At 47.3% G+C, this 10,340-nt stretch overlaps 1 protein-coding gene across 1 annotated transcript; it reads right to left on the bottom strand.

Moving 5' to 3' along the window:
* Positions 1-518: 518 nt before the first annotated feature.
* On the bottom strand, positions 519-6,952 carry ddost (dolichyl-diphosphooligosaccharide--protein glycosyltransferase non-catalytic subunit). The gene is made up of 11 exons (XM_088937861.1): positions 6,658-6,952; positions 5,464-5,574; positions 4,664-4,750; positions 4,465-4,568; positions 4,087-4,181; positions 3,759-3,852; positions 3,284-3,432; positions 2,932-3,079; positions 2,489-2,609; positions 2,200-2,306; positions 519-1,086 (listed from the first exon to the last, which is right to left on the bottom strand). Exons 1-11 carry the CDS (start codon positions 6,950-6,952, stop codon positions 937-939), a joined length of 1,461 nt encoding a protein of 486 aa, XP_088793987.1. The 3' UTR covers positions 519-936.
* Between the last annotated feature and the right edge of the window lie 3,388 nt (positions 6,953-10,340).

Genomic DNA, 10,340 nt, shown 5'->3' with positions numbered 1-10,340 from the left:
CTTAAAGTGATCCGAGACAGAAAAAATCTCAACCTGTTAAAGCCCTGCCAAATGTACTGTACCGAGATCTGCTCAGTGTACAGGGGCCAAGTTATTTTGAGACATAAGGCAAACTCCATGCAGTTTTGCAGACCCTGGCGCGCTTTGGTCTTGAACATTTAGCAAACCAGCGTGAACAGAGCAGTTGCTATAGTGAGGATAATTGACTGTCGTGTCCGTCTACAGCAGTTTTCAGGTCTCTAAACCCACTAATGGGAAGCATGTTGATGGCAGGGCATTCCTTATCAGTCTGAAACAATTTCAGATTTGAGCACACCTATATAACTCCCAGCTCCTCAGGTCTCATTCTGGATTTGTCTCAGAATCAACAGTTCCTAAATGAACTGTTTCAAGAGACAATTCCATGTGTTGTTAAGGCTCCAGTACATTCTCACGGTTTTAGGAATGAATAATTTGTGCAACAATTCAGGTTGGTACCTTAAATGAAAATACACGTCAAATGCAAAACAGCACAGTTGTGAGGGTGGAATGTTGTTTTATTTGTTCTGGTTCAAACGGCAACAAAACCTGTCAGGTGAGAGCCTCAAAAACTGAAAATTTGTATATAAAAAGATTTAATTTAAATCTCTCTTGAAGGGTGACACTCTCTTGAATCTCTCATCGTTCTTCAGAACTCTGCAGGAAATGCAATGCAAAACACAAAACACAGAAAAAAACCCAGAACAACAGTGCTTTTATGACAGGCTGACCCTTCTTAACCCCAGTAATCAATGAGACGGAGAGAACTGCACAACAAAACCAGACAGCACCCCCAACCCCGCTGCTGCCCCTCCAGGCCCACGTGCTGTGGCCCTGCCAGATGTGCCAGGGGCTGCTGACAGCTGCCCAGCGGTAGCAGCAGCTGCAGAACTCCGGACCTGCTGCCGAGACGCCACTCTACTCCGCCTTCTCCTTCTCCTTCATGTGCAGGAAGACGATGCTGAAGATGAAGAGGCCGCCCATCATGGAGAAGGCGCTGGCGTAATAGGGGAAGGCAGAGGGGATGAAGCGCTCATACTGCGTGTGCTGCAGGGGGCGCACTGACACCTGTCAAGAGAGAAAGATGCATCTGAGCCTGAACACAACTGTATCCAGCTGCAGGTGCAGCGACACACAAGCCCTCTGCATTTCATATTATTCAACTACCTATATACCAGAAGACACACAGCTATGACAGAGCAAGGTAGAGACACTCTGTAAAACGTCTTAACCTTTACAGACAATTCATCTCAGCACAAGAAAACTACAGCTGTTCATCACAATTTCCAAAAACACTCCAAAGAATAAGAACCCAAGTAAATTAAGACAAATACTCATTCAGCTGTTGGTCAGGTGGAGACTAAGTGAACTGTACGTGACCAGCAATCAAGTCTTTTGTAAAAGATAGTTACACATAAAAAAAAACAGACAAACGTGTCATTTATGAATACCGAAGTATTAACTTTCATGGTTAATGCACCCAGGCAGCAAAATATCCATTAATCTGTAAAATAATTTTCAGGACCTGGACTAGTTATGGACGTGCCTTTGACTATGTTTTGGGTGATTGATTGGAGACCATCTAATATTTTTTAGGCACACATCTGAATTATTGGAATTTAAAAGACACATCAAATTGTGCTGCAGATTAATTGAAGCCACATATATATATACACACATATATGAGAGATAGTAATTATATTGTGACGACTGAACTTTATTTGTTTTTAGATCACTGACCTACAGCCATAACATTCTCTTTTATATCCAGACAGAACTTCATGTCTTACTCAATGTATCCACTGGTTTCTGCACCATAACCTTGTTCAGACTGTTTGTGCTTCAAGTTAATAAAAAGGTTTATTTAAAGTACTAAAATCAGTCAATCACTCATAACTACAAACCAACATATTTCATTTCCAATCTAATTCAGGTCAAAATACTTATTTTAAATTCATACTAAATAAGAATAGTTTGACTTTTAAAATGTGCAATTTAAAAAGACACACAGGGCAATAAAAGCAGAGGCTTGTACAAGATGGCTTCATTGTGCTGCCAATCTCGCATTGCCTGCACAAGCACAGCAGCAGGGCTTTACCCATGGAGGCAGGATGGGCAGGAGCTGAGAGCTCGCCAGTCCGGCACACAGCCCAGCCAGTGGCAGCAGTGCTGTGGGCTCACCTGGGTGGAGGAGTACAGGTGGGTGTATCCCAGCCGGTTGTAATCTACTTTAAACTGGAAAACACCGTAGACATCAGGAAGCTTGAACTGCACGCTGTACTTTCCACCTGCGAAGATTTTAACACACTGTTTTTACATTACCCAAAGAACATTACAAAACTCAAACCTAGAAAAATGAATGGTATGTTCATTATTAAATTTTAATAGCTGCTGCCCTGTAGGACAGTACACAGCAGGACACAGGGCCTGTGGGCACAGGCTAGAGATGAAGTGCTCTGGTCAGTCCTACCGTTTTTCTTCAGGTATGTCCTGACAAAGGGGTCGATCCTGACAAACTCGAGCTGGATATCATCTCCATCAAAGGGAACCCATTTTCCGTCAGACAGCTTTTCCAGCACGATGCTGTACTCCTGCAGACACACAGGGGCACAGACCCTTTCAGACTTAATGAGTCGCCAGCAGCACAGACCCAGAGCTCTGGGCTGTGGCTGTGCAACAGTGACACAGGCTTGCTTCAGGTGACGGGTCAGAAGAATGTTGTAGAACAGGTAGAAGTTCATTTTCAAACACCTACTAAAGACTTTTAAGATGATCAGTCCGTGAGTATACAATAACAGTAAGGCAGACATCTTCAGAAACACCTTTCCCCAAGGAATACGATTTTTAGATCATTTTCTTTAGAAGAGAAAGAAAACACGGCTTCGCGGCGACTGCCCGGGCTGCCGCACTCACCACGAGGTCTGTGATCGTGTAGGCGCTGGGGGGGGCAGTCTCCCCAGCTCGGTGGTGCGAGACGGCGCCCACCCTCAGCACGCCCTCCTCCTTGAACACCCAGCGGGACAGCGCCAGCGCCAGCGCCTGGTTCCCAGTCTGGGCATGCCTGCAGATGGATGGGACAGCCCCGTTAGAGCCCCACAGCACCGCGAACAGCACAACGCTCCTCGGAATGGCTACAAACACATCTGCAGTACTTACACAAGCACAAAAACTATTTTACACAAAAAGACAGCTTTAATCATTGTGGGGTGGGTGGAGGTGCTTGCACAGAAGCGCAGTCATGCTCGGGGCAGGGACAGAGAGTCACCTTTCAGAGCCTGGCACCGCCTTCTGCACCGCAGAGTTGAAGAAGGCATCGCTGAAGAAGTCTAGGGAACCGCTGAAAACCACTCGAGCGTTGTTCCGAGCCTGCAGGCCAGCGATCAGCAGCGTGTTCTTCCCCACCGCGTGGGGGTACTGAGACACAGGAGCAGATAAAGCATCAGTCTGCCATCAATACATCTGCAGCTACAGCACAATGTCAAATATTCTTTTACAATACTGTGAAAACAAACCCTTCTTCTGAACTACCTTTTCCTATGGCTCACTTTTCAGAGTGAAGCGTTACAAACCTGAACCCTGAATTTTTTTATTCAAGATACTAGATATAACCTGATCTGCATGACAACCAACTGAAAGCCACTGGACACTTCAAGGTCCTAGATTTCTATGCGATCATGGGAACAGGCAGCAGTCAAGCTCAAGGCTGCCAACACTGCAGAATTCCACAGTCCCTGGCTGACCTGAGTGATGGGCCGGTCTGGGAAGAAGGAGTAGGATGTGGAGGATCCAGTCAGGATGTCCAGGACCAGGGGGTTGTCTGGGTCAGCCACCATCCTGGACAAATACACCACCACAGGTGTTAGCTCCAGTTACACCCTCACTCCTGCGACATCAAACTGGCACTGCACAGAAAGCCAGGTGTCAGACTGCACCAGCTGAGGGCTCCTGCACATAAATTATCAAGCCTCTGGACTTTTCAAGCATTTTGCTTTAGCAGACCATGCAAAACATGGAGGTGTAATTATGTGCATTTTCACACCATGTGTGCTTCTAAAGGAGGGGACTCACCCGACGCCCTTGAACAGGATGGGCTTTCCAGTGGGCCTGCCGACAATGGTTGGAGCCTTCAGCAGGTTCTCTGGGTCAGCCACTATCAGGGTGTGCTGCACAAGGGCGACAGACAAGCGCTTCACAAACTCCTCTTGTTAACCCTTTAGGCCACCTCACGCCTCAGAAACAGCTAATGTGGTTAAACGCACAGAGACATAAGGTTTTGGTGTCGAGCCCTGGACTTTCCATTTCTCACCAGGGAAAATGGACACGTTTTCCACCTACTGGCACCTTCACAGGAGATGTAAGCGGTGTTACAGAATTCGTAAAGGGTCCTCGATGGCCCTTTGCCAGAAACTGCCACAGACAGACCAGTGTGGCTCGCAGCTGCCTCACCTCTCCTGGGTCCGAAACATCGTAGTTGTGGTGATCGATGACGGCAGTCTTCTCCTCGTCAAACTCGATGCCACACTCACTCCCCAGCTCTCTCAGGGGGTCACCTGGCAGAGAGGAGGGAGAGAGCAGAGCTCCAGCAGAGAAGCAGGTAGAATCCGGCATTGGAGGGGAGACATTTAAACACCCAGTCCAGTCTTACCAATGTCAGAACTGGCCGCAACGAGGACATTTCCTCCCCCGTCGATGAACGCGGTGATCGTTTCAACATTGATACTGCCTCCAAAATCTAAGGAATCGAAGGATTTGGAAAAAAAGCCATTAGTAGATTATTCCGCCTCCTGCAGGACAATGAACTGCAGAGCTTCTTACTCTCGGCAAAGGCTGAATGATGACAAAAAGGGAGCGTGTAACACCCGTCTTCACAGGAACAGAAAAAGAGAATGGCTACTGTAAAAAATGTAATAAATACCAAATGAAAATTGTCACATTTAACCCCAACAAATCCATAAAGTTAACATTGGGAAAATCTTTTTTTAGGACTAACATATACATTTTATACAACAGACATGACAGTCGCCTTCCCAGATTGACAACAGGGGCCATTATTGGAAACAACACAGCCCAAAAGTTGCAGATGCTGTCTTGTTGGACTTGGTCTCCCTGGGCCCCGTTGCCCCAGCTCATCCAACCGCTGTTCAGTGGGGCTCACATCTGACACGTAGGGCCCCCACAGCACAGCTCACGGGCTCATCTCGCGAGAAAGCCTGTTACCCGAGCAGCTCGAGGACGCACACTGTTACACAGGATAAACCTGGAGGAGAGGCAGCATGTCTCTACGCGGGTAGAGGTGGAGTGTTCGCTATCTGTTGTGGAGACTGTGTCGCCAACAGTGATACCAAGCAGAAAACCTATTAACTTTCTTATTTTGAGGGGTCCGCGCTGCTCCCCGAGAGCCAAGCAGACTGCACCAGCAGTGCGACACTGAGGCGCCACACTTACCTTCCACTGAGGGGGAGAAAATGATGAGGTGATCGTACAAGAACTGGCCGTACTTGATGAGGGACAGGCCGGGGTCATCCGCAGTCTTGAAGGCCAGGTCAAACCCTCGGTCTGTAACACAGTCACGGTAAGAACACTACAAACAGGAGGACCTTCAACCCCACCAGCCCGCATGGTAGATGATAGTTAATTGGTCCTGCCATTTCCAGAAAAAAATCACGTTATCATATTCAACAACATGGCTACACAGCTTGTTCCAGACTTCCACAACCCTTTGTGTAAATAAATGCCTCTTGTTCTCATCTTAAAATGCACTTTCACATAGTTTCCAAGTGTGTCCCCTGGTCCGTATTTAACTGTTAGTGCCCAATACAGTCCCCAAATTCAATTTCACTTATTTTATTCTTCAACTATGAGTGGATTAAGCAAAAATTCTCAGTTATAATGACAACCTGGATAAGAAACACATCACTACATTACCAATAAGTACAACCGATTTAAAGCTTACTGCACAAAATCATAAAAGGCAAATAATTTTATATATAAAAGTGGCTAAAATGCATCAGCACTGGCATATTTAATGACTGGACCCAGAAACGGTAGCTTCTCCTCATGAGCCATGGGATTTCTGGAGAATAATCTACGTATTCCTTCAAAACATAAATCAAATAACCACTGAATAGCAATATGAAAACAAGTATCTGTAAAAAACAAAACAAAGTCGTAATTTAAAAGCGACCATCCCAAGTACTGGCACAGCGCATGAAAACAGTCATCGGATTCATCCAGAGAGCAGAGCCGAGCAGGCAGCAGGGAGGTCTGGAAATCCTTCACATGGCGAAGTTGATCCGAACACAGCCGCAGACCTGCGCCTTGCGACACCGTCCACCTCTCGTCTCTCTTTCAGCTATACTGAAGCAGTTCGCTCCCCCAGGCCCAGCATGCAGGTGTTTCAAGTCAGCTTGCGACTTCACGGCGCCTCATTGTACTATTCCGCGATCCCGGTGACGATCACACGGGTGGTCTATGGGTGCTGAAAGCTCAGCGCTCTTCTATCAATGGACGCTTTTGAGTAGGTGGCACCACCCGAAGCCTAAGTCTGGGCAAACTGTTACTTTTTAAAAATCAGAATACATGGGCTATGCGGTTCACGTTTGCACCTCAGCTCTTCGTTCAGAGCACCACGGATCTTACCGGCCAGGCTGCGGAAGAAGACTGAATGAGTCTCCTTCATATTGATGTTGTCCAGCAGCACCAGCGTCCTACCGCCAGCCGCAGCCCCCTGCAGCGAGGCCAGCACCAAGCACAGGAAGAGCAGCAAACCTCCACCGAGCCTCTGGGCTCGGTTCCGCCCGCTGCACCGCGGCACAACAGCCCGAACACATCCACACGCTCCCACAGTAGCCATCTTCCCAGAGAGAGCGACGTCAGCGCTAACACGGCGACCTTTCACCTTCACCGTCTCAGCCAACCAGAGGCCTGGGACCATCCGGTGAGCAGGGCCTGTTGCCAGGACAACCCCACCGTGGCCAAGGCTGTGCCGTAAACCGAAACAACAATGTCGGAAAATATTTCAAGATTAATATCATCTAGGTCCGAAAATAATAAAACAACATGCCGAAAATGACTTGGTATTCGTGTACCGATACGTTATCACTTTGTTGTCGGGCTGTCCATTTCACGGTTTTATTTTAAACGATGCTGCGATGTACCGTCCAATCACAAGTCGACAGCTCCTCTAGGCGGAAGTAAGCGCGCTGGCTGGAGCTGTTTCAGTCAGCAGGACCGAGTCTTCACCATCGTTTTACCCTCACGACCTGAAGGGTGCGATTTGCCGTAATATTTCTGATGCAATTATACTGAAGAATTAATAGGTTTATTAAGAAAGAGAACACAACGTTTCGGCCGTGGAGCCTTCTTCAGGTGTGAGAATGATGTGCATAAAAATAAAGGAGGGAATTATTACAGAATCTGTGAGAAACGCAATACTAGATTTGATCACACGGTGCCGCTAAATCCACATGATGAGCGTAGTTCCAGCGAGAGGATGAAATGCACGATTTAGCAGTTCTGACCGTGACGTTGCCTTTCAAGGATCTCGGGTCTCATAATTTCATTTTAGACGCGTCTACGTCCACAGTATCTGACATAGTCTGCGTATTGCGAATAGATCTGCACAGTCTGCGAGCTTCAGAGATGGATGTGTCTGTGGCCCCTGTTGTAGCAGGACTATTCTACTCTTTTCAATAAACTCATATGGGAGCGGGAGTATTCAGTCCTCTATAACTCTAGCTAGATCTGAGAGATTGTGAGTTCAGTGGATGGTGTTGTGCCCAGCAGTCACTCGAGTGTTTTCTGAAGTGCCCGGTGCAGAGCGCAGATGCTGCCTGGCAGGTCCCAGGGGACACAGAGTCAGCCCAGATGCAGTCAAGCCACCGTCAAGCTGAGCAACTGGCCACCTGTTGTTAGTTCTGGGGAAAGGGCTGTGCCTTTGTGAATCATGCAGCAGCCGTGCGGGCGGCTCTGTGTAGCAGGCCTCTTCTCGATCCATCAGCAGACTGAAATTTCACAGGAAAGCCCTGTATGGTTTAAAGTAGCAGGTTCAAAGCCTTCTACAGCGTGTCCTGCTGAGAACTGGTCATGGAAGGGCATGAAGGTTCAGGTGTGTGTTCCAGGTGAATCCTCACTTTAAGTCATTAGTTTCTTAGTTGGTTGCATTTAACAACCCTCTTGAGTGTTAACAGGTGGTGGATTAAAGAGACATGCGACGCCCGCAGGCCTGGATTGAGGGGTGACGGTCAGTCCCAGGAGAGACTGTTCAGGCTTCCATGTCAGAGAGTCCAGGCTGTATGACTCACTGCTGTCTGATCCCAGGCAGCCGCACACTCTCCACGTCTGATTTATAGTGCCATGACACAGCACGGCCAGGAATGTTAATTGATGCTCCACACCCAAAAAAAGAGGCCCTGTGTTCATGGTGTCCATTATCTCTCGGAGCAAATGCCTCTGAAATGATGGGTTGGCCTCTAGGCTGCGACCGTTCTGTGCTGCCTGGCTCACAGCCGGAGCTCCCAGGAATCCACTACGCTCTCTAATTACAGCCCAGGCTCTCCTCTTCCATTGAGCCCCAAATGAGGGGCTGCAGTGGGGCCGATTAGAGGGCAGACTGCAGAGGATATTACAGCAGGAGAAGTGTGTGAGTTAAACACTTTCAGACCCTGCAATCAGGAAGCAAAGCCACCCGGTGTGTCTTGTCTGTTGGTCTGCCTGTGTAGCGAAACAGGAAGGGCTTATTAATATTCATTCCTACAATTCATAGAGACCTCTTGCTCTCAACAAGCCTTAGCCCTGAAGGAGGGTCCTTGTAACAAGACATCTTTTCTTCAAAACCTGCATCTTTGCAAGTTGTGTGGATATTCAGTATTTAAAAGGTGTATCCCTGCTTTAAATGACTGGTTCCTGTAGAGCTACAAAGATGCCGTCTGCTCATAGTTAAGATCGTATCTAAATCACCCAGTGAATCGTTATTCTATGTTCAAATTTAAAATAAGGGGGGATCGCTGACAGTGCCATCTTTTGTTTTTTATAATTTCTCAAGGGCTGTCTGGTGCATGTTTTTTTCACCATGGATATGTCTCCACAACTGATTTAGGATTTCGAATCCAGGAGAAGAACGAAGGTCTCTCCAGGGATTAAGGAAATATGTTGCAAGGAGAAGATGAAGGAACCTCAACTTTTCATTTCAATACAATACACCTGAGAGAGAATTTGATTAAGATATTCAACATTTTACAGGGAATCAATATGGTAGATCCTAGTAAATATTTCAAGTTCAGATTCAATGAGCAGGAAGCAGGTACATAACTAGAAACTGGTTAAAACCTCACTTCACTCTAATACTAGAAAATATTTACACAGAGAATGAAATTGATGAAATACCAAGTCACATGCAGCTTCAAGGTTAAAGTGATTTAAAAGCATACAAGTCACTCAGAATCATGGGAATAGGAATGGTGCACTGAAAGGTGCACTTATTCCCCTTGTCACTTGTCAGTTACTGCATCACTTGGCCTGTGGCTGCGAACTGTGTCTTCACACAAGAGAAGCAGAATTAGAAGTCAGACAGTTCTGCTCTCTAGCATTGTGAAATGGCCAGGGCTAATTCATATGCCCTTTCCCATGAGAAATCGATGGAAAGACCTGCTCGGTCCTGCGTGTTTCTGTCAGTGTTTGAGCATGAATGTCTGTGCGTGTGTCACGTGTGGCTTCCGGGCTCCTCTCTCCAGGAGGAGGGCTCTCCTATCCCAGCTGTTGGCCCAGCATCCTGCTGGGAATGCAGGACCCGCCTGTGGGATATGGCTCCACACTGTGCTCTCCCGGCTCACTTCCCTCTGCTGTCCCTCTGCACAGGCACAACAAGCCTCTACAGCCTTCAGAGTAGAAAGGAAGGAATACTGACATGTTCCTTCCAGCAGATTACACCACTCATGAAGAGGAGCTTCTCCAGGTGGTCATCTGTACCAAATTTGGTTTCTTCAATACAAACCTAATAATAACTGTATTCAATGTGTGTTTTTCTACTTGCACTGTAACCAAATCAGTCATATTTAGAGTCACACTCAATGTTAGGGCCCTGCATTTTCACAAACACATTTCAAGTGAAACCAGTGTAACAGAGAAAACTGTTATCTCTCACATGCGCTGTGCCAAAATGAGCACTCACACCTCGGCGCTGACACCTTGCCAACACCTCGACACTGGAGTGTAATTATTTTCTCTATTTCCAGCCCTAGGCAGGTGCTGCAGAACTATCTGTTGTGCTGCCAGAGGAGGTACGCCCAGCTGCTGAGGTGTACCCTTGCCTGCCTGCAGCCGCG

Source organism: Atractosteus spatula, chromosome 20 (assembly GCF_055471065.1).
Source record: "Atractosteus spatula isolate fAtrSpa1 chromosome 20, fAtrSpa1.hap1, whole genome shotgun sequence".
NCBI classification, from domain to species: Eukaryota; Metazoa; Chordata; class Actinopteri; order Semionotiformes; family Lepisosteidae; genus Atractosteus; species Atractosteus spatula.
This window is presented reverse-complemented; position numbering and strand designations above follow the sequence as displayed.